This window comes from Phacochoerus africanus, chromosome 10 (assembly GCF_016906955.1).
Source record: "Phacochoerus africanus isolate WHEZ1 chromosome 10, ROS_Pafr_v1, whole genome shotgun sequence".
Lineage (NCBI taxonomy): Eukaryota > Metazoa > Chordata > Mammalia > Artiodactyla > Suidae > Phacochoerus > Phacochoerus africanus.
Window position 1 is genome coordinate 114,294,230 of NC_062553.1, and position 24,991 is coordinate 114,319,220.

The 24,991-nt window shown below is 41.9% G+C and overlaps 1 protein-coding gene across 3 annotated transcripts in view; it reads left to right on the forward strand.

Annotated features, from left to right (window-relative positions):
- The window catches only part of PAPSS1 (3'-phosphoadenosine 5'-phosphosulfate synthase 1), a 122,317-nt gene that overhangs the window by 56,239 nt on the left and 41,087 nt on the right, over positions 1-24,991 (forward strand). For all 3 annotated transcript variants that reach the window (XM_047798453.1, XM_047798454.1, XM_047798455.1), the window contains 4 exons: positions 2,174-2,285; positions 5,233-5,438; positions 8,879-9,014; positions 21,841-22,109. In XM_047798453.1, coding sequence (XP_047654409.1) covers positions 2,174-2,285; positions 5,233-5,438; positions 8,879-9,014; positions 21,841-22,109 — 723 coding nt within the window. The remainder of the gene's footprint in view (positions 1-2,173; positions 2,286-5,232; positions 5,439-8,878; positions 9,015-21,840; positions 22,110-24,991) is intronic.

Here is a 24,991-nt window from a genome sequence, read left to right on the forward strand (position 1 = left end):
TAGATGTGATGACAGTAGAGACTATACTTTATCACTTTGAACTCTTAGGGAATTGTAAATTGTATCATTCAGATATACTTTAAAAATGGAGAGATTTAGGAATAAGAACTTGGACTAGGACTGGAATTTCTCAGCCTTTCTTCAGTGTAGTAAAAAATCCCAGACACCCAGGAAGGTGCCAAGTCTGAAGGTAAAGTGTCAGAGAAAAATAAAGCCCCCAAACCTTCTGAGGAGGGAGAAAGATTCCTCAAACAGTTATTCAAATCCCTGGTAAGAGTACATTATCCGAGGTGGATTCTGTGATTTGGTCTCTGACCAGAAGCTAAGACATGCTGGGGGAAACAGGCGGGAGAGGTGGAGAATAGAGCCACCCAGAAAGCTGACTGTTGCAAAGGAACAGCAGATTCTGTCACTGACAGACTTTGCATCAAATGAGTACACACACACACACACACACACACACACACACACACACACGTGCACGTGCACGTGCGCGTGGAAGGAGAGAGGGAGAGAGAGAAACTGAGAAAGAATGACTTTGAATCCAGGTCAGTCAAACTAATCCAGAAAGATTGTAGCTTTTTCTGAATGTGAGCTTTTTCTCAGTACAGTGGTTTGTTCTTTGTACAACAGTATGAAAAGTAATTTATTAAAACAACTTTGGCCACATCATATAGTGTATTAGCTTGGGCTGCCATTAACAAATACCATGGCCTAGATGGCTTAAACAATGGAAATTTATTTTCCCACTGTTGTGTAAGTTTGAAAAGTCCAAGATCCAGGTGCTAGCCCATTGCTTTCTGGTCAGGCTCTCTTCCTGACTTGCTGTCAGATGCCTTCTCACTATATCTGCACAGGGTGGAGACTGGGAGCTCTCGTGTCTCTCCCTCTTCTTAGGAGGGCACTGGACCTATTGGACCTCTAAGGACCCACCCCACCCTTATGACCTCTATTAACCTTTATCACCTCCTCAGACCTCTATTTCCAAATACATTCACATTGAGGGTCAAGGCTTCAACATACCACTTTCAGGGGACAGAGTCTCCCTTCAGTCTATAATAGACACCATCTGACATTGGATTCCATTAGAGACAAGTGCTGGCCATTGTCAGAGGTCTCAGAAAAATTAATAATAGGAGAACTTGAAAGTGAAACAGTTTGGTACATGAATATAATTTTTTCCTGCGAGGTGAAGGAGAACACCTTTGTATCATTTGATTATTCAGTGGCCAGCATACTTTGGGACTACATGGTAAGCTGCATCTTACTGCACACCTCTTAGTCAGGTGCTTGATCTTTTCTCATTTGAGAATCACCACTATATATATATACCCGGTTAAAAAATGAGCATGTCCAGCTTCCATTAATGATACATAGTTCACCAGTTCTTTAATATTCTGATGGGGTATGCTGGAAATCTTAAAGTTTAAGAGAGAGGACAATGTTTGTAAAATTGATGAGGGATTTTTTTTGGTAAATGTTATCTAAAGTCTGTTTTAGTTTAGGGCAGTGGTTGTCAGAGGGTAGTTTCCAGACCTTCATTATTAGCATTTTCTGGGCATCTGTTAAAATTAAAAATCCTTGCACCCCATAGCAAACCAACTAAATCAGAAACTGTGGGCATGGAGCAGTCTTCATTTAACAATCCTTCCAGAGTTTTTTAAAACACGTTAGTGTTTGAGGACCACAAGTTTAAGAGATGCTATGCTTAATGGAAATATTGGGAAGCCTAATATTATTTTTGCTTATTTAGGCCTGCACCTGTGGCATATGGAGGTTCCCAGGCTAGGGGTTGAATCTGAGCTACTGATGTCAGCCTACACCACAGCCATAGCAACACCAGATCTGAGCCACATCTATGACCTACACCATAGCTCACAGCCACACTGGATCCCCGACCCACTGAGCGAGGCCTGGGGTTGAACCTGCATCCTCATGGATACTAGTCAGATTCATTTCTGCTGCGCCACAATGGGAACTCCCTATTTTTTAAATTTATTAAGAAAAATGTGTATTTTCCTAGTGCCCTTTTTGTTTATCAGATTTGTATAATCCGTAATCATTCTTGATAAGTTTGTTTCCATTGCTTTCAAAATTAAACTCCAAAAAACCATTATTGCTCTTGTTTGTAAGTATGTAAAACAGACTTTTTCTTCACTGTCTCATTTACTAGGTGGATATGCAGTGGGTACAGGTTTTGGCAGAAGGCTGGGCAACCCCGCTGAATGGCTTTATGAGAGAGAGGGAGTACTTGCAGTGTCTTCATTTTGATTGTCTTCTGGATGGTAAGACTTTTTACATTCAGTACATTGAGTATGGAAAAGACATTACACAGTTGCAGGGATTTGTCACTATTTATAGAGACTAGTGGTAACATCTTTTTTTTATAAAAGTAGAGTTGGTTTACAATGTTGGGTTAATTTCTGCTATACAGCCAAGTGATTCAGTTATATATATATGTATATACACAAGCACACACTCTTTTCTTTAATATTCTTTTCCATTATGGTTTATTATAGGACACTGGATATAGTTCTCTGTACTATACAGTAGGATCCTGTTTATCCCCTCCATGTTTAATAGTTTACCTCTGCTAAACCCAACCTCCTGCTACATGCCCCCCTCAAGCCTCTCCCCTTTGGCAACCACAGGTCTGTTTTCCTTGTCCGTGAATCTGTTTCTGTTTTTTAGACAGGTTCCTTTGGATCATATTTCAGATTCCACGTATAAGTGATACCATGTGGTATTTGTCTTTCTCTGACTTATTTCACTGAGTATGATAATCTCTAATTGCATCCATGATGCTGCAGATGGGATTATTTCATTCTTTTTTATGGCTGAGTGGTATTCCATTCTATATACATAAGTGGTAATATCTTAATGAAGATAGAATTTTAGGACTAAATTATATCAGTACTGAACATTTCAAGTGTATCACGAGATCTTTTTTCTATTTTTAGTATTCCTGCTAGTGATTTATTGCAGGGAGAGAAGGACAACCTGGGAATTAGGGCTGAAAATGGATTTAAAAACAAATACAGGGAGTTCCCATTGTGGCTCAGGGGTAATGAACCCAACTAGTATCCATGAGGACTTGGTTCAATCCCTGACCTTGCTCGATGGGTTAAGGATCTGGTGTTGCTGTGAGCTGCAGTGTAGGTCACAGATATGACTTAGATCCCATATTGCTGTGGCTGTGGTGTAGGCTGGCACCTGCAGCTCCAATTTGGTGCCTCGCCTGGGAACTTCCATATGCTGCAAGTGTGGCCCTAAAAAGCAAAAAGAAAAAAAAAGAAAAAAGAAAAAATTGCCAAAGAAATTGATGTTTAGTATTTTATAATTATATTCCAGCTACCTTAAACTTTGTATACTATTGGTAAGATTCATTTACTACAATAAAGAAAATAATGCTAAACAGTAAAGAACTCTAGTGCCAAATGATCCAGCCATTCCACTTCTGGGTATTTATCTGAAGAAAACAAAAACCCTAACTAGAAAAGATATATGCATCCCTATGTTCATTGCAGCATTTTTTATAATAGCCAAGATAGGGAAGCAACCTAAGTGCCCATCAACAGATGAATGGATAAAAAAGATGTGGTATATATACACGATGGAATATTAATCATAAGTAAAAAATAAACTTGGGCCACTTGCTACAAGATATATGGACCTGGAGGGTATTATTCTAAATGATTTAAGTCAGAAAGGGAAGGACAGATACTGTATGATTTAATTTACATGTGGAGTATGAAAAAAAAAAAGAGCAAACATAACAGAAACAGATAATAAAGATACAGAGAATAAACTGGACTTTGCCGTGAGTGAGGGAATGAGGGTGAGCTAAGTAGGTGAAGGGGAGTAAGAGGTACAAACTTCCAATTGTAAAATCAGTAAGTCATAGGGATATAATCTATAGCATAAGGAATAGAGTCAGTAATAACGTAATAATTCTGTGTGGTGACAAATAGTTGCTAGACTTATGGTGATTATTTCATAATGTATTTAAATGTTAAATCACTATGTTTTACCTCTGGAACTAATGTAATACTGTATGTCAACTATAATACTTCCGTTAAAAAAAGTCACAGAACCCGACAAAATTTCTACCCTGTTCTTTTGTGTTATTTATGATTTCTTTTAACTGAGGAGTAAAACAGATACTAGAAAATGTAACTCATAATCATTATGCTCCAGAACTTTTGTTCTAAGAATATCGGGATTAAATTTTACTTTTTGATTTTCTTCCTTGGAAATAATGGTAAAGGCTTTGTGGACTGCCTCCTTAGTAATGATTCAGTCTTGGGTGTGATGTAAATTTACCTATTTATTTTCCGTTTTGAACTGTACCTTGTGGTAATTTTAAAACAGCTGTCTAGTTATCACTGATTTTGTTGACACGTTTTGCCCAAAGAAGACATGTCATGGTTTCCCAAAAAGGTATGGTTTCTCTTTGATTTGTAAGTAATTTCCACCTATGGATTTCTGAGTGCATTTTATTTTTCTAACCTGTGCATGATGAGTAGCAAAGGAAAACAAACAAACACTTTTTGAGCTTGAAAGGTTGGGAACTGAGAATGTCCCTTTAGGCTCACCAGCAACATATTTTGATTTAAATGGAACCTCTGATTATTTACTACCTTTGCTTCTTGACCAGTGGTAGCTGATGTTAGTTCCATTCTGGTTAAAACAAGAAAAAAAAAAAAGCTTTTTGAAAGTGTTTGTCATCATCTCAAGGATACCAGGCATACCAAGTACCCTCAAGTATACCTAACCGATTTGCCACTCAGAGCGTAGTTATCAGCAGGGGTTTATATTTTTCCTGAAAAGGCCCTAAAGCGTAATCCTTTGTTTTACTCATGTATTTTTGGTGGTGTTAAGGCTTAACCACCTGATTCTTCCGTGTTAAACAGTTTCTTTGACTTTTGTGACTCTGTACCTAGAATCACCCTCTGTGATTTTTCCTCACCAAAGACAGTTTCCCGAATGGTTGTTAGAAGTTTTGCCGCACACAATGTTGATGCTCTGAATTTTTGATTTTTTTTTTTTTAAACCTCTGAATTTGTTGCTTGTTCGCTGTCCTGATTTTCCATACCAGGTACTAATGGAACGCCATCACTGGACCCATAAATCCTGTATTACCTGAGGAGTGCCCACTGAAGTGTGAGCGGTAGATGTGAAGCCTGTTGAGTGATCCAAGCTGTATGCTTTATGTTTTTTTGTGCCCTGCAGGGGGTGTTATCAACTTGTCGGTACCTATAGTTCTGACAGCTACTCAAGAAGATAAAGAGAGACTGGACGGCTGTACAGCATTTGCTCTGATGTACGAGGGCCGCCGCGTGGCTATTCTTCGCAATCCCGAGTTTTTTGAGCACAGGAAGGAGGAGCGCTGTGCCAGACAGTGGGGAACAACGTGCAAGAACCACCCCTACATCAAGGTCCTGAATGAACCTTGCTGCATTTTATCTTGATTTGGCAGTAATGTTTGTGCTGAAATGTGGGCCATCCCTTATATGTCGAATCTTCCATTGGAACTGTTAATATTCTCAGAATCGAGACTAGATGTTGTATTGGTGTGATGAGCATATGGTCTTGTCGTTTTGGTGTAGATAAATATTTGTTCAGCAAATACGTTTTTAGTTTATTTTTAATTTTTAAATTTTAAAATAATTTTATTGGAATATAGTTGACTTACAAAGTTGTGTTAATTTCAGGCATGTGGCAAAGTAAATCAGTTATACATATGCACATATCTATTCCTTTTCAGATTCTTTTCCCATACAGGTTACCACCCAGTACTGAGTAAATTTCCCTGGGCGATACAGTCCCATTACCCATCTATGCTATATATGGTCGTGTGTATTTATCAATCCCAACTCCCTAATTTATCCCTCTCCCAACCCACATTTCTCCTTTGGTAAACCTAAGTTCGGTTTTGAAATCTTTTAGTCTGTTCTTGTTTTGTAAGTTCTATTGTATCATTTCTGTTAGATTCCACGTATTAGTGATCTCATATGATATTTGTCTTTCTCACTTCACTTAGTATGATAATTTCTAGGTCCATCCATGTTGCTGCAAGTGGCATTATTTCATGCTTTTTTATGGCTGTGTAATGTTCCATTGCATGTATGTACCACATCTTCTTTATCCAGTCCTCTTTTGATGGACATTTTGGTTGCTTCCATGTCTTGGCTGTTGTAAATAGCAAATATTTTTAAACACCTACTAAACACCAGACACTGAGTTAGGTGCTAGTGCTGGGACTATAGGGCCAGTGTGCATGGCAGGCACAGTCTTCACATGCTTGGAGCTTACTGTCTGGTGGTGGAGTAGACACAGATCTTGTACTTACAGGTAGGATGGGAGGGCAGGTTGCTATGGGAGCCCACAGCAGGGTGATTTTATCTAGTCTTGGCCTTTGATTGAACATTATGTTTCTGCTATGAAAGCAGTGACATATTTAATTAGTCTCTCCAATGGGCCTTATGTATTTTATGTGAAATTTTAGTAGTTTTATTTATCTGGAAGATCGATACAGCATCTGTTTAGATCATGGTAATGTGCTAATCGTCATTGTCTCATGTAGGACAAAAAAACCCAATAGACTTAAAAATTAGCAGATGTATTTCAGAAAATAAGGAGGATGAACTAATGATGGTATCAGACATTTCTTCAGGATCCAAATTCTGTAGTTGTTAATAACAACGTAGCTTACAAAACATGCTTATGTAAATTCTTTGAACTTACAGGATGGGTGGTGTTTCCGTCTTACACATGGAGAAATTAAGACTTTATAGGGGATATATATCTTGACCAAAATTATGCTTAATATAGTTGGGATGAGAGCCTGGTTGGAATCCAAGACCTTGAGTTTTGATGCCGTCTTCCATCATCCATAACTCAGTCATTATTGATATGTGTAGAGCTGCATGTACTGTGTGACTCCTACTGCTAGATAGTGCTTTTTATATGAATTCCTTAGAGGAGACATTTTTATAAATCACTCAGTGTATGTGAATGCTATTTATATTTTGTGCTACTTGTATTTGGAGTGATTTGTAAGACTTCATAGCATAGTTAGTTCATGGTACACAGCCTTGAGGAACCAGTCAGGCTTGGATAAGAAGGAAATGTCAGAAATAGCTTTGTAGGTTTCTGGAGCAGGAGGAGCAAAGACACGGTGTGTTTGAGAGCTTGCTCATCATTGAGTGGGAGAGTGGACCTTGGGCTTAGCATTATACCTGAGATGTCAAAATTTTGTTTGGTCTTAGTAGCGGTTTACACAGATTTATGCTTTTCCAGGCACATTTCTGTTTTTCAGTCCTTACAGTGACCCTTAGAAGTAGACAAGGTTGTTCTCTTTTATCCTGAGGAGTTGTAGAGTGGGTTCACTTGCCCAGAGCTGCAGAGGCACCAGTGAGGAGTCAGGATCAGAGTTTGTGTTAGGTCTTGTGTTCCCTTTCCATTGAGCTTCTCCGCCTTACTGGGTACAGAGAGGTGGCAGGCAGGCCTGACAGGGTCACAGACAAAGTGGTGCTTTAAGAAGCTAGCCCTGTGGTCTAGAGCAGGCTGTCCTGTTCCACCTCCACGCTGCCCCCGGAACTGTCATGCTCTCTTTGCAGCTTAGACTGTGGCTGTTGTCTCCTGGCTGCAGTCCTGCCCTGCTTCCTTTCATACCCACTGCAGTCTGTTCTCCTTGGTGCCACCAGAGCGAGGCTCTTGCCACATAGATCTGAGCATGTCACTGCACCATTTAGAGCTCTCCAGGTGCCTGAGTATGGACTGTGAGGCCCTGCATATGTGGCTCTGGCCTTCTTACTCATCTCTTCCTCTGCTGCTGCCCCTCTCGTTGCTTCGACCTTTCTGACCTTTTAGTCACTTTAGCCTTCTCTTTGCTCCTCAAAGACAGAGCCAGTTTCTGCACCAGGACTTTGTCCCTCTGCCTGAAATACCTTACCTCTGTGACCGGTTCCATTTCATCACCCCAGGTGAAATGTCTCTCCTCAGAGAGGCCTTTACTGACTCTTTTCTCTTCAGTGCCATTCACTCTACTCCTTAGACCCTGTCTTTTCTCTCTAACATTGGTCACTAGCTGGTATTTCTCTGGTTTCTCCTCTGTCTCGCCCACTAGAATATAAGCTCCGTTGGAGTAAGATCTTTCTCTCTTGTTTTCTGCTGTACTTCCCAGTGCCTAGCGCAGGCCCTGACACATACATTTCCTCTGTGACTATTTGTTGAATGAATGGTGTGATGGATGGAGAGAGACCTTCTAGGGAGGAGACCAGGCAGAAAGTGACTACACAGTCTAGGTGCATTGTTAGCAGGTAGGCTGAAGCAGTGGGGGCAGGAGCTTGAGCTGTATTGCAAAAAAGGATGAGTCCTAGAGGGTAGTATCTTCTGCTCTCAGAAGGAAGACTAATGAAGTGGAAAGAAATACGAGGCGGTGTCGAGGTTGGAAGGAATGAATCTGTGTCCAGCTCCATCATCGTTACTTTAATTGCTCCAAAGTTTAGGTCTGGAGAACACAAGAGGGTGGAGGGACCCAGGGTTACACGTTTTTTCTGTTAATCAACCTACACCAGCAATGAAAAGAATGTTTTTGTTCCTTAAAAAGTCAAAATCATTCATTTTTGTTTTGTTTGCCTTTCATATGCAAGTACAATAGCCATGTCACAAATCATTTGTCAAATTATGAAGTATTTTCTAATTGGAAGCATCTCTAATCCAAATTCAGTTGATAAGCCAAACAAACTTACCTTAAGACCTTAAGATGAGAATAGTTTACAGGTGTATTTAGCTTGTGTGAGAGAAATGTTCTTCCTCAATTTTGACCTTGGTTCCTGTTTAAAAAAAATATTTTCTTTCTCTTGCCAATTAGATGGTTATGGAACAAGGAGATTGGCTGGTTGGAGGAGATCTTCAAGTCTTGGACCGAATTTATTGGAATGATGGTCTTGATCAATATCGTTTTACTCCTACCGAGCTGAAGCAGAAATTTAAAGATATGAATGCTGGTAAGAGATGGGCCTGGTTTTCTAACATGGGACTACTTGGACTCTGCTTGATGGGAAAGCTCTTGAAGATTTTTTCCAATGCTTACTAAAATGAAAACCGGGATGAAGACTCAAGGTAAATGTAGTTAGCATTGGAGTATGTAAGGAAAGGTAGTTAGTCTAATCAGGCGATGCATTTCATGCGTATCAACGTGCCTTATATCCCAGAAGGTCTCGTATGAGTGGGATGGACCACTGACAACAATAATAGAACAGCAACATCATGTTGTTCAGCAAGTGTTTGTCATGCATCTTTATGTGTCAGAATGCCAAGTGCTGAGGATTCATAAATAAATGATACGGGAGCTCATGATGTGGAAGAGAGAGGAGAGTAAGTAGATCACAGAAACAGTTGTTACAGAGTAAGTTAATCATGATTTCAGATTTCTGGATTAGGATGAAATGGTGCAGTGCAAGTAGAGAGTCTGTAGAAACTGTTCTTTATAATACTGTTTTGGAAAGTGCACCAGGACAAGGATTTTTATGTTAGACGTCTGTGATTGGCAGGTCTTTACACAGAGGTAGGTAGATGGTGTGTTTACACTGGTGCACCCACTCTTGCAAATTCCAGGTGCCACAGCATTTGCTGTAGGTTTTGGAAGACTTTCTTAAGACCTGAAGAATTGGAAGTCTGCAATCATGCTGCTAGTGAATTCTCACCCTCTACAGAAGTGGTTAAACCCTAAGCACTGGTGCTGCTTTTTAATTATCTTTTGTGTAGAAATTGAGGAGATGGGACTGAGAAAAGTCAGGTGAATGTGGTTGCTTTTTAAGGAACTTGCTGGCCACCCAGCCGTATTTGTTAACCCTTCCCAAGTGCCTCAAGAATCAGGCAAGAGCTCCCATTCATCAGTTGTGTTCGGCTTCTGTGAACCTCAGCTCCTGCTAGTTGCTCAGAGTCCTGTGTGCACACTGCCTCCTGTTCCACCACCTGGAAGTTAGGTGTTTGTGGGGAAATGGGCTTCCTCTCTAGGGCTCAGTTCTCTCAGTTGTACGTATGAGGACAATGATGGTACCTAACGCATAGGATTTTATTTTAAAAATTGAAATAAGATAGCAAGGCCCAGTCACAGTACTTGGCCCACAGTAAGAGGTAAAGGTGTGGTTATTTCTGTTACATGAGTCTGAAGGTAGTTTTACCTGTACTGTAAAGAGGAGAGTAAGAAGATCTGTTTGCTCTTCCATTCTATCATAGTTTGTTAATATTTGAAATGATGTGAAATGGATCAAGAGCTGGAGATATGAGGTAGGCACACTCTTCAGAGCTCCGTGGTCCCCAGCAGCCTGCCTCATTGATTCACATTTTTTGCCTGGCCCCCTTAGGGTGTTTGATAGTCTAGGACCCCATTCCTCCTCCTGAATTTTATTCCTCTCTTCTGAATTTGAAGCAAATATATTGTAGGCCCAGGCTTAGGGGATGGTGTTGATGGCACCCCATTCTCTTTTGTCAGCATGTGATTTAAGGATTCATGTGTAGGTCAGTTTTGGCCTTTGAGATGTAAGGAAGAGGAGCCTCTGGGAAAGATTTTCCTTCCTGGAAAGAAACTGGCTTAGGATAAAAAGTTGTTTTTTTCCATCCTTCCTTTTCCTCCTGCTTTGCGTGCTGTCATGTAAGGATACGGTGTTTGGAGCTCTGGCAGCCGTTTTGTGTCCATAAGAATCTTATACTGCTTGAGTTCTTTGATCCCACCCTGAAGTCCTCTGTATCCAAATTTCTTAAAGACCTTGAGTTACATAAGACACTTCTAGTTGGGTGTTCTTTTATTTGCAACCAGAAGCATCTGATAGTTTAATATGTATAGAGGTCTCTTTTTTTCTGGCGAACAGGAACATGTTTAGCCAAGAATTTGCTGAGACCATCTCGTTTACTTGAATTTTTTCCAAAATAATTCATATCGGGAATTCATGTTAATGAATTAATTGTTGGCACTGTTGAGGGGTCTTAGCAAGAAATTATCATTCATAATCAGAGACTTTATTACATCTGTTTTATATTCTTTCTTGTGTGCCAAACATTTTAAATCATTTAGAGAATTTGTTGCATAATGAGCGATTCCAACTTTGTTTAAAATAGCTGAGAGCCGGCTCTTAGCCTTACATCAGGCAAAAGAAGATGGTGGAGTGTTATTTTGTTTACTTTTCCATTTTAGACTAAGACAGATAAACACCAGACTGAGGATTTTTCTTTATAGTTCTTATTCACTCTATTAGGAAGGAAGTCCCAAGTCATCTACTCTTGTGTGCAGATCATAGTTCAAGAGAGAGAAATGGATCTTTTTTTTTTTTTTCCTTAGGGTTTCTTCTCTTACCTCTTTCTCCTTCTCCTTCCCGTTTCTTAGGAGAACTTTGATTCCCCTATGTGGCCTCTTGTCCTCTGCACATTAATAGAATCAGTTTTGCTCTTTCTAGGCCATTCTGTAGTGGAAGGATTGAGAGGTCTTTAATACCCACATCAGGACTTCAAGGTGACATGGTTCCAGATGGCAGGGTCTTTAAACCACTGATGACTGACCACTATCCTGGAAAGGAAGAATACATTTCACTGGAGCCAGTTAGTATTTATTACACACAGAGTATTGGTGGCCTGCTGGGTTACCAAGGGAAAAGGTGACATAATTTTTTTCAAGCTAGTATGCGGTAGCACAGTGTTGAATCAATCTGAGAAAGCTTTGTAGAGTTGTTGAACCACAGACTGTTTTAAGTGAATGGAAAGAGACGGTAGGTGGATATCTTAGGCACAGCTGGGAAGGACAGATACAAGAGAAAGCTGAGGTGGAAGCTGATAGTTTGTCTCTGAAGGCACTGGGCTTTCTGGACCATAAATGGCAGTGAGCTGGAGATAGCGTCATCTGAGTTTGGGCGACGGAGCCTCTGTCAGTCAGGACAAGGCACGCTCAGGTGAGGCTGTGAACATTATCTAACAAAGTGAGTATTTAAAGAAGGGTGGTCAGGGTTTAGGAACCACTGAGGAATGATAAGGCATCCGGGGACTAACAGTTTGGGGTAGTATTATCATTCCTGATGGGGCATTGGAAGGAAGCATTGTTTCTGAGTCGGGGGTAAGTGGAGCTGGAGCTGTGAGGAGGGGCTGCTGGGCAGAAGCTAGTTGTAGGGGGATGCAGGCACTGCTCTAATCACAGCACCGAGGCAGGATGCTGCCAGGGCCAGCTTTTTCTTCCTTTGTCCTCTGGTTGTCTGCTGATGTCTCCCATAGGTAGGTGGGAGTACGGCACTGCCCCCCCACCCCAACATGTGTGCACACGCACCCCCCCCCAACACACACACAAGACAAAGGCTAGACGGGAAGGGGAATGGAGAGCAGGCAGTACAGACTCCAGCTGGCACAAAGCTTTATAGTCAACATTATTTTTCACTTGACTTTGAAAGCATTTCTAGTCTTGAGAAAGCAAAACAACTTGCTGCCATACCTGGGGGTATGAGAATACCTGTTTGTGAGAAACTCTAGTCTGTTCATTTATTCAAGTGGGCTCTCTCTGTCTTGTTGGGCCCCCCTCCGCCGCCGCAATGGGCAGTTTAAGTAAAATAAAGACTGGTAATTTATGACAGTCCTGAGGGAGGAGGAGGATCGACTCTTTTTTTCTTATTTCCAACTTTCTTCAGAAACCTCGCACAAAGCAGACATAGCATGCACGCACACACAGACTCTCGACAGCTCTGGAACTACTGTCAGGGCTCTTCTGTTCAGGTACTCTGACCATTAGGGAAAATCAGAAACAGCTTTGGGGTAAAGTGGCAGATCACAAAGCTTGCGTAGGACTCGAAGAGAAGACTTATTAATTACTGCTGTGTGTAGGACAGTTTTCAGAGAAGTTGAAAGGGAGGATGCAGGAAGATGTTATAATTCTGGGTTTAGTGGTTGGGATGCAGGCCAGGGTTCTGCCTGTGGGCCTGGCAGCGAAGCACTGTTCTGAGAGATCTGAAGGAAGGGTGACAAGGAGTTAGGAGCACTTCCCTGCTCCCCAGTTCATCCTTGCTCACAACAGCCCTGCTGGGGAGCTGCAGTTGACCCCAGGCCCCTGGGGAGAGACTGCAGAGCCCAGTTAGTCAGGCCCAGCTGTTTGTACTGTGACTCATTGGCGTTGCATGGCCGTGATGCCCGAGGAGGCAGCTCATATCCTGCACGTATCTGGGGGTCAGAGTCCACCCTCCTCCCACCAGCAGAAAATGCTCATGCATGCCGTTCCTTCCCCTGTCACAACTTGGCATGTCCTCAGGAGAAACTTCCCCACTGTCTCTTCCCTTTCACCCGCTGGAGGGATTAGACTGTACTTGTGAACAGTGTGTTGGCTCCTGGCTGGAAGGTGTTGAGTCCAGAGGAGTGAGGGAGGTAGACGCTGTGCTCCAGGGCTCTTCCTTAGATATGAAATAGAGGAGAAGGAACTGGTTTTGGGAGCTGGACATGCGTTTGGCTTGAGATGTGATTGTAATAGTGAAGGTGGAGGAATTGGGGGGTGGAGGGTGGTAGTGAACAGTATCTATTAAAATGTTTTTAGTAGTAAGTCTCTGTAACTGATGAGCTGGAAGGTCAGGACTTAGAGATGCAGCTAACAGAAGCCATCTGTATGCACATGGTAATTGGATCCAGGTGAAGGGATAAGTTTCCTGAATGAGTATGTAAAGAAAGAATTCCATGGGACCCAGCAGTGAACCCTGTTGCTCCAAGAGGACTACGAAATGTCAGAAACAGGTGATTAGGTCAAAACGGCCAAGCAGAATATAAAATGTCATACATATTCGATCACTGCTGTGTAAAAATGTATGCATAAGGAGAAAAACTAGGATACCAAAAGTCTAAAAAGTTATGTTAAGGTAGTGGATTTGGGGTGATTTTTTCCCCCCTCCAAATTTTCTTCAGTGCTTTATGGTTTTTACTAAAGAAAAAAAAAGAGTAAAGAAGCAGATGAAATAGAAAAGTTTGGTGCTATAGTTAGCAGGCCTTAAGGCTATGAAGACTGTCTTTTTTTGTTTGTTTGTTTTGTTTTGTTTTCTGTTTTTTGTGTGTTTTTTTTAATGTTAGAAGCAGTAGAGAGATCGGGAAGGTGCCTTTTGGATTAGGCAGTCATACTCACTGTGTGACAGAGCAGGAAGGAACTGGTGGAAAGAGGGACTCCAGTTCTGTTCTGTTCTTCTGTCACTCTATCCTTCACACCGTCCCCGGACTTACCTTCTGAAAACAAAGATCTGATCGTGTCCTCTTGGAGTGGAAGGAAATACATTCCTTCTAACGTGTATTTATTCTCTGATGAGTGACGGTTTGCTTCTCCTCCTCTGACCGGATTGTAAGCTCCTGGGGGCAGGACCAATTTCACTCTTCCCCCAGGACAGTGTATGGAAAAGGGAATTCTCCCCTTGTCCCAGACTGGTTTCTTCCCTGTCCCCCTGCTGGGGAAGACTAGGCTTGTGAAATGGATAAGGGCCGATGTGTGTGTCGTGAAGAAAGCAGGGTTGTGAGTGAGGTCTAGGGAGAGAGAGGTGCTTTGTGTGGAGGATGGCGGGGTCCTCCCCCATCTCAGTCTAAGACCAAGACTCGGAGGTGGGTGATGGTGCTGTGTCCTCGGAGGGCACGGAGGAGGACCAGAAGTGCTTGGGGAGGCTGGCAGGAGGTGATTTGAGGTGCCCATGGAGTGCCCAGGGCTAAGAGGCAGATGGCGAGATGGCCTGGACCTTAGGGAAGTTTGTCACAAGACGTAGATCTGTGAGTTGGTGACGCGTAGCGCTGTGCTCAGGGACCTCGGGCCCGGGGAGCAGGAGGGGGAGGGGCCCTGGGCAGAGGGTGGTGCTCTGTTCCCCAGTGTGTAGGCTGTGGTCCGCGGACGAGCCTGTCTGCATGCTGGGGGAGGAATGGGTTGAGGGGGTGGAGGGAATGGACGAACTAGAGGACGCTCTATTTTATGTAGAAATGTGGGAGCGTGTTCCTGTGCAGCAGCTTCTCTTGTTGCCGTGTCCCCGCTTTCCCCACTGACTCTCTACTCTCCTCACATTGACCCTGCACTATCCGCTAGGCTAATTTTCCGTGAAATATTGCCAGTGAACTCACAACTTCTGTTTGGAATGTAGTCCCCTTCCTAAGCTACCATGCAGAATTCTACATGCTAATCATGTGCTAGGCTTCATCTCTGTTTTTGCAAAAGTGATGGTTCTGTGTTCTCACACACATCTGCTTTCTGCCTCCACACTTCTGCTCATACCAGTTGGCTTGGTTCAATGCTCTTCTTATTTCTATCAGCCAAATTTCATTTGTCTTTCAGAGGCCTGTAAAGTGAAGTCTGCAAGCCAAATCTGGTCCACTGTCAGTTCTTGTAAATAAAGTTTTATTGGGAAATATCTACATACTCCATGCATCATCTGTGGCCATTTTTGCACTACTCCAGCAGGGTTGAGTAGTTGCAGCAGAAACACCATAGCCTGCAAAGCTTAAAACACTTAATCTGGATCCTGAAGGAAAAAGTTAACTTCTGTGCACAGCGTCAGCAGCTTTGCAGTGTACTTTCCATAAGTAAAGATTATAGAATTCCTAAATCCTTTCCCAGGAATGGGGACAGAGGGCTAGAGAGACATGGAAGTCACGAATGCTAATACTAAATTTCAGTGTTCTTGTGGCTCACCTCCCATTTCAAGCACAGTTGAAACCCTGCTCTTAGGTAAAGCAGCCTTAAATTAAGCCATAAGGAATTGTAAGTAAAAGGGCAGATATTTTATACCAGTTGTGGTGTGACAATAGGGAAATCATTGTCCTTTAGAAAATGGGATGAGAATGTGAGAAACTATTGAAAGTTGCTGCAGGTATCAGTGGCCCCAGGTCCATAGTGGCCCATTATTCTTTTTCCGTCCTTGATGGGAAACTGATGGAGGAAAATTTAATGGTGATACATGTTGGGTTAAGTTAGTTGAGACAGGACCTTGGAAATGTAAGCTTCCAGTGGGATCAGTACTCCTACCACATTGTTCATCCACACAAGTTCTCCAGTGGAGAAACCGGATGGTGGGGATGAAAATACAGTCTGGAACTGTACTCAGAGCCCTTCGTGTGACTCCCTGATAAATAGTAACAAAGGATTGAAAAGACTGGAAGTTTAGGAAAGACTTGGTAATATTGGAAAGAAAAAAAAATGGGCAAACAGATCAATGATCATTGGATTTCTTTTTTTTTTTTTGTCTTTTTAGGGCCACACCCGTGGCTTATGGAGGTTCCCAGGCTAGGTGTCGAATCGGAGCTGTAGCTGCCAGTCTACACCACAGCCACAGCAGCGCCAGATCCAAGCCACGTCTGCCATCTACACCACCGCTTACGGCAAGGCTGGATCCTTAACCCACTGAGTAAGGCCAGGGATTGGACCTGCAACCTCATGGTTCCTAGTCGGATTTGTTTCCAGTGCGCCACGACGGGAACTCCAGATCATTGGATTTCTGAAAGGAACTGATAATAAGGAAATAATTCTACCTGGAAGAAATTTTGGCAGTAAAATCCTTTATAGGCTGCTAATATAAACTTTTAATAAGTCATTCATCTTAACTTTATCTGTAACTGTCCAGTGTGGAGCTTGATTAATTCTTCTTGGAAAAGAAGCCTGGGTAGATGAATTATTAGAACCTGTGAAATATGTATATTTGAGACAGTTTATTTTTTCTGTTTCCTTTTGCACATCCTGCCGTATAAATAATCTTGCTAAATGGCGATTTTATAAAATCAGATTTGACGTGATTGAAGTGTAGGAATGTAGGCATCACACACCTGAGATGTGTAAACCCAAGGGGCCTATTCACAGGCACCTGTTCCTGATTAAGGAGGGAGGAGGCTGCTTAGCCCAGCGCAGAGCTAATGCACCCTTGTCTTAAAAACACTCTCTGGAGTCTTACTTTGTACTGGAATAGACCTTGAGCCACTGTTGGAACAGCGGGTTGAATTTCTTGCCAGGAACGTTTAGATATGATGCTTTATATTGTTGTTGTTGTTTAAAAAATAAACTATTTTAGGAGTTCCCGTCGTGGTGCAGTGGTTAACGAATCCGACTAGGAACCATGAGGTTGCGGGTTCGGACCCTGCTCCTGCCCAGTGGGTTAACGATCTGGCGTTGCCGTGAGCTGTGGTGTAGGTTGCAGACGCGGCTCGGATCCCGCGTTGCTATGGCTCTGGCGTAGGCCAGTGGCTACAGCTCCGATTGGACCCCTAGCCTGGGAACCTCCATATGCCGCCGGAGCAGCCCAAGAAATAGCAAAAAGACAAAAAAAAACCCAAAAAAAACTATTTTAAGAAACTTAGATTTATTGAACTGCAAAGTGCATCCCGCTCTGCTAGGTACTTTATGTTATAAAACCTTCATAACAGTAACTTTAGTTATCATTCCCATGTTGAAGATGTAGAAAGTGAAATTAGGTCCTTAAAGACCACAGTCCAGTGGTTAAAAATTGGTAGACTTCTGATTTGAACCAGAAATATCCTATTCGAAAACAGTGCTTCTTCTGCATCTATCTTTCAAACGTATATTAGTTATGTTACTTTATTTGTAGAGACAGTAGTATAATGAATCCCTGTTTACCTCTAACCCAGCTTCAGGAGTGCCAGCTCTGGAGTAATCTTGTTCCATCTGTACCCCCCACCTATCCCAGTGCCTCCCTGTATGTTATTCTGAAGCAAATCTCAAACCTCATGTAATTTCCATGTAAATGTTTCCGGAAGTCTTTCTTAAAGTTAAGGACTTTAAAAAATACAACCATGATATGACTCTTGTGCCTCAATAATAATAATATATATATATTTTTTGTCTTTTTGCCATTTCTTGGGCTGTTCCCGCGGCATATGGAGGTTCCCAGGCTGGGGTCTAATCGGAGATGTAGCCACCGGCCTACGCCAGAGCCACAGCAACGCGGGATCTGAGCCGCGTCTGCAACCTACACCACAGCTCACGGCAATGCCGGATCGTTAACCCACTGAGCAGGGGCAGGGATCGAACCTGCAACCTCATGGTTCCTAGTTGGATTCGTTAACCACTGCGCCACGACAGGAACTCCAATAATAATATTTTTTTAAAAATTTTTTATTCTTTTTTTAGTTTCTTAATATCATTAGCTATCTAGTCAGTGTCCATATTTCTAATAATTCCATAGTCACATTTCTTTTTCATTGTTTGTTTGGATCAAGTTCTAAATAAAATTCAGCACATTGTAATCAGTTCATATGTTTCTCGTCATAAATCTTCACTTTGTTTTTTAACTTTTTATTTTGAGATAACTTAGTTTACAGAAAAATTTTAAAAGTTTCCAAAAACTCCTATATATTCTTCACCCAGATTCCATAATTAACATTATACTTTATTTGCTTTCTTATTCTCTCTTTGAAAGTTACAGGCGTGATGCCTCATTATTCCTTTGTTTTTTCCACATGTATTTCCTGAAAATAAGGACAGTCTCCACCTACCCTCACTGTGCTCATCAAACTCAGGAAAATAGCATTAATGTAAATCGGTCTAATTGGTATATTTCAGTCACATCATGCCATCGTCCCAGTCATGTCCTTTATCACAAAACCAACCACTAAAGTCTTCTCTTTGCCACCTTTCTTTCCTGGTTCAGGATGTTGGGCATGTTTCTTTAGTCTCCTTCATCCAAAACAATCGCTTAGTCTCTGTGTATCTTTCATAGTCCTGGCATTTTTGAAAAGTGCATATCATTTATTTTGTTAATTCTCTTTCAGTGTGAGTTTATCTGCTATGTCCTGATTAGGTTCCAGTCACACATTTTGTTCAGGAAACCTGCAATACTGAATTCTTGGTGCATCATATTTGGTGGCTCAGTTTTGATTTGTCCTATTACAGATGAAGTTAACTTTTATCATTTAAGATTGTGTTTTCCAGGACTTTCTGCTATAAAGTTAACAGATTATTTTATATGTACTAACAAGTATTTTGGGGGAGAGATTTTGAGATTCCATAAATATCCCATTGTCATCAAATGTTTACCTGCTATTTTTAGCATGCTGCGAATGCTGTCAAATGATAATTTTTTCTAATTCCATCATTCCATCTATATTTATTAATTGACCTTTTACTGTAAGTTAGAGTTCTACTTCTCCATTGGTTTATTCATTTATTCTATCTGGACTCACAGATTCCTATTTTACTCAGTGGTTTATAATCCATTCATATTATTATTTACTTTGATGTGTAGCTTGTCCTCAGTTGGCCTTTGAGGCCCTGTCAGACCACTGGCCGTATCCTTTTGACGTGTACTTATCATCCTCTGAGCATTTCCTTTCTTGATGACAGTGAAGGACCTTCCAGCTCATGTACTCTCTATTGCCTTTGCCCTGGAATTGGCCATTTGGCCAAGGAGCCGTGGGTTGTTTATGTAGTACTTATAATGTGAAATTTGGTTTTGCTCATTGCCACTGGGTATTCATTGCTCGTAGGACCTTTCAGTGGATAGAACCAAGAAATGTGCATAGACACAGAAGCATATGCTCAAGGCATATGTGTTCCTGTATCTTTCTCTCTGACTTTCTGTCTGAAAACCATGAGATCACATTGCTATTTTCAGTCCTAATCCAGTACCCATAGTCTTTTGTGGCCTTTATTCTCCTACAGTGAGAATCCTGGCTCTCATTATTCTCAGTATGTTTGCTTATTTGCTCTACTGCCCTAATAGCCCCAACCATGCAGGCATCTCCTTGGCCCTGGTGCTGCAGACTTGTGCTGGACCAAAGTCTCTTAGTCCCCTCTCCTCCCCACGGGGCAGGTGTGGAGCCACTTGCCACCAACCTTCCCATCAGTGCCGTTACTTGCATCAGCCCAGGAGTAGAATTCATCCGTGCTTAGTAAGTGTCTCTGTTGTGATTCAGGCTTGGGTTATAAAGAATGGATAGTACAGAGGGAAGGGAGGAAGGGGAAAGAGCTAAACTTCTGATGTGATTTAGGTCAGAATCAGAATATAGGCTAAGTTGAGGCAGTGAACAGAACTGAACTCCCATCAATGGAGCACTGTTAAAGCTCATGTTCAGGGGACCTTCATCTGTTCTTTTCTGGAAGGACTGGAGTATAATAAATTAGGCAGTAGAATTGCTTCCTGGTCTTGGGGAAGGGGAGTTCTAGAGTTCTACTTAATGGTTAAAAGGGATGTTTTGAAATCTTTGCATATCCATATGCTATATCCACAATTCGAAGTGATTTCAGAAGGATAGAAAAACTTTCAGGTCTGTACCTGTCCCCACATTTCCTTAAAGCAGAATAATTTTTTTTTTTTTTGGTGTTTTTAGGGCCGCACTCATGGCATACGAAGGTTTCCAGGCCAGGGGTTGAATTGGAGCTGTAGCTGCTGGCCTACACCACAGCAACAGCAACACAGGATCCGAGCTACATCTGCAACCTACACCACAGCTCATGGCAACACCAGATCCTTAACCCACTGAGCAAAGCCAGGAATTGAACCCACGTCCTCATGGATGCTGGTTGAGTTCGTTAACCTCTGAGCCACAGTGGGAACTCCTAAAGCAGAATAATTTTAAATAATCACATATTTGTATCAAGGATTCTTTTTTGTACCTATGTCATATCGGCAATTTTTTGAGTGGCAACTGGCCTTGTTTAATATACAAGGTAATTTGAGAACTTGAAAGCGTAATTAATGATAATGATCTAAATTTTGAAATATTGCAAGATGTGTGCCTCAAAATCTCCTGGTCAAATAGAGCTCCATAGTTTTCTTTCTGTGCCTTTTGTCATGATGATGGAAGAGGGTCAGAAATTGAGAATAGATTGAAAATGTTGTACTGTTGAGCTTAAAATTATTAGGGGAGGGGAAGATACTCGTCCCCCAGTCAAGATTGGATCAGTACAACAATGCACGAGATGTTGTGAGGGCTTAAAACACATTTACTGGGTTGTTACTCCTCTTACTGGGTTGTTACTCTGTTCTGTGAAATTGCTCTGTGACCCCAAGGAGCTGCGCCTTTGAAGAAAGGTCTCTTAATAGCAAGTGCCCTATGTAGGAATGAAGCCAGGCTTGTAAGCAGGCCGTATGGTTTAATTAATCGAGCAGTTTTCAACATTTGACTAATAGCAATGGCTCTTGTAAGGGATACTGTTGCTAAACTATAATCCTGAATTCAGACCTGGCATCACAAAACAACATAGGGTTCCAGTTAAGCAAAATAATCAGTATAAATGAGCCTGTTTGGATAGTACGTACATTTTTTAAACTCTGCATTTCTTCTCATTTCTGCCTTTCATGTTAATGGAGTTCCTGCTGCAGTGCAGCAGGTTAAGGATCTGGCATTGCTGAAGCTGTGGTATAGGTCACAGTTCTGGCTGAGATTCAGTCCCTGGTCTGGCAACTTCCATATGCTGCAGGGGCAGCCAGAAAAAAAAAAACCAAATAGGAGTATGTTAGGTCCAGCATAGGGATTGACCTGATGGGTTATTAAGGCATAGACCAAGAATTTATATTGATTGCAAGCAGCTGAACTGAGATGACAGGACCAGAAAGTCTGATTATTATTCCCAGGTTGCCCCTAGAAGCAGAAACTAATTGTTATAAACCCATTATTGTTACATGACACATCCTCATGCTTGTAAGATGTGTAAAGTAAAAATTATCATAAGTTATGTTGCCCTGAAGTAAATGATTAAAGCAGTACATGTTTTTCACCATTTTCTGATTCTGAGCATGCGGGCTTGCTTAATCCTAAGCATTAAGCTTTAAGAAGAATTGCTTATCCTTGGGAAGGTGATCTGTTAAGAACGTACCATTCTTAACTCTGGAAATTCTCTTTCAGATGCTGTCTTTGCATTTCAGTTACGCAACCCAGTGCACAACGGCCATGCTCTATTAATGCAGGACACCCACAAGCAGCTTCTAGAGAGGGGCTATCGGCGCCCTGTCCTCCTTCTTCACCCTCTTGGTGGCTGGACAAAGGATGATGATGTTCCTTTGATGTGGCGGATGAAGCAGCACGCTGCAGTGCTGGAGGAAGGAGTCCTGAATCCTGAAACAACGGTGGTAGCCATCTTCCCGTCTCCCATGATGTATGCTGGACCAACTGAGGTAGACCGGTTTTAAGATTTTCACTGCAGCAGTGTTGAAACCACTCTTACTGACACAGCTGGTGTCAACAATGCATGCACTATGGATGTTTCCCTGATCCGTAGGCTTTTTTCCTAAACATGAGGTGTGTCTAGAGTACTCTCCTACTCTGTCAGGACTCTTCTCTGGAGGTGGCCCCCAAGAGGCAGCCTTCTTAGGTATGGGGAGGCAGGGAGGGGTTTTTCTGCTCTCCTTGGGGTTCTTGGTCCCAGCTGTGAAGGAGGGAGAGTTCCCTGCGGACAGAGGGCTGGGTGAGCTTGGGAAGGTGCAACCCAGGCTCCTGCTTGGCCAAGTTACGCAGCTCTGACAACACTCACCTTATCCGGTTAATAAAGTCCTAAGTCACTTTTCCCAGTCTGATTTTTGCTGCTTCTGAATTTTGGAAGGGCCAGGGCTATTTCACTGGGAAGAAAAAAGCATGATATCTTTTACAAAAACATTCAGAAGACATTCTTCATCTGTTCTTTATTGAAGGACTAATAGAGTCAGGAAGTCAAATTGCTTCTTGCTATTGGGTAGGGAAGAGCTCCACAGTTCAAGTTGGTGGTCAAAAGGGAGATTTTGCGATCTTTTCATAACCATATATAAAGATGACTTTTGCTTCAAGGCAGAATTGGCTTTCAAAAAATAATTTGAATAAATGAATAAATCAGTGAATGACCTAAAAAAAACAGTGTGTGGGGGATTCTAGCCAGCTTCTTATTGAGTATTCAAGATAAAGAATGGAATGCACATTATTTTTTTTTAAGCTGTTGGAAATTTTTATTCTGCATAGTGGTTTTTTCATTTTTTTAAGGTTTTATTGAAGGATAATTCATCCGCTGTACAACAGAGTGATTCATTTATACGTATTAACACATCCACTTTTTTTTTTAGATTCTCTTCCTATGTAGATGATCACAGAATATTGGGTCGGGTTCGCTGTGCTGTACAGCAGGTCCCCTGTGGTCCGTCATTCCGTGTACCACAGTGGAAGGCACATGATTAGTGCATCCTTTTTCATTCCCACCTTGAAGGGAGAAGAATTTACTTTGACTTATCTGGGAGGGAAGCCTTTAAGAATTAAATAATTTATTCGTATCTACTCTGATAGCTTCCTTTAAAAGAAATTTACAAGAAAATGTGAGCTGTTTGGCTGTTCTTTGACATCAAGCCTAAAAAGTTTTCTTTGAATTTAGTTGTGGGGTTGTACATTCTTTATCCAAGAAATACTGACAAAAAACTAGAATAGCAGTAAGCTAGAAGATTACAGCATATTTGACTCTTCTTTTGGATCCAGCCTAGATCATGCATTGGAACTTCCACATGAGGTGAAACTCCTCATGTTATTGCCACTTTTTTGGTATAAAATGTTGGAAGAATTGGGCAGCGAGGGTGCTTTTAGTTTCCCGAAGACCACCGTAACCTTTAGTGCTTACATCTCAAAGAGGAACTGAACTGTTTTTGAAATAAAGTAATGGTTTTGTTCCAATAGTTTCCAATTTCTTTCTTTCTTTCTTTTTTTTTTTTTTTTAGTGCTGTCTTCATCATAGTCATTGGAAGGGAATCATTTTGTCTGAAGTTCTCCAGAAGATAGGATGAATGGTTTTCAGTGTGAGGATGACACACGTGAGTTTAGGGCCAAGAATGAACAGAAACCTCAGTAAAAGCCAGTGAGGAAAGTGAAGGAATTTACCTTCCCTCCTGAGGACATACTTTGTCCTCTTTGTGTTTCTTACTCCCTTTCCAAAAGGAGAAGATATGATTGATATTTTAATACCTAAATAAACTAAAAACTGCTCTTGAGAAGGTGGGAAGGAGGGGATAGATAAATAATAAAAATAGCTAGCTACAGTAAGAAAGTCAGTCCTTTCTTGAGAGAACACCACACAGGGTCAAGCATGCTATTTTGTCTACATTAGAAAGAATTTTGAGTCTTCTGATTTCAGAGCCAGGTGTGTTTCTCAAGGAAGATTCAAAGGTGAAGGTACCTAAGGGTATCTCAAGGGTGCTTGCATTTTGGCTTACCTCAAAACACAAGCACCCTTCTCCTTGCAAGGCAGAGGCAACAAGGCGAGGTGGCTGCAGCAGGCCCTTCCCTGGACCCAGATTTGACTCCTGTTGCTGTTGTAGGGGCATGGTCTGGGACAAACAGCGCAGACTGTGGTCAAGGCCTGGGCCTGTCCTTGGCCTGGTTTGCCACCCGCTGGTCTGTAACCTCAGGTTAAGACGTCTCCGAGCTGTGTTTAAGGGCACAGAAAAGGGTAATTTAAGGGAGGCCCAAGGATGTGGGACTAAATATTCTTTGAGGTTCTGTCCCATTCTGATCATTTTCTAATTTGCCTTGTTGTCTTTTAATTTCATACTAAAGTATAATATACCTGGGAAGAATATGCACATCTCACAGGTGTACAGTTACGTGATTTTTTTTTTTTTTCCCATTTGAGCAGTCATAGTCAGCAGACTGGTAAATAGGTAAAAATAGTCTTTTTTTTACCAGCACCCTGGATGGTCCCCTTCCTGCCCTCTCCTGTCACTGCCTGCTCTCCCCACAATCTCAAACTTGTCCTTGCTTCTCACATCATAGATGCAGTTTGCTTGTCTTGAAGGTTGGATGCTCTGGGAAGCAGGATGTAAGTGAGAGTAGGGTTCTGGAAATGTATTAGGGCTTGCTCGTGGGATCAGCCCTTGTGGGAGAGAAGAGCGAGGAAGGGAGCAGGATTGAGTGGGGCTGTGGGGGGAGAAGTTGAGCTGCAGTTCAGTCTTAGTGGAAGCCTTAGTTGACCCCATGTGGAGTTCTGGAAAGGCCCTTCAGAGATGTTCTGAGTTGCACAAGAAATAGACATTTCTACCTCTGTGTTGAG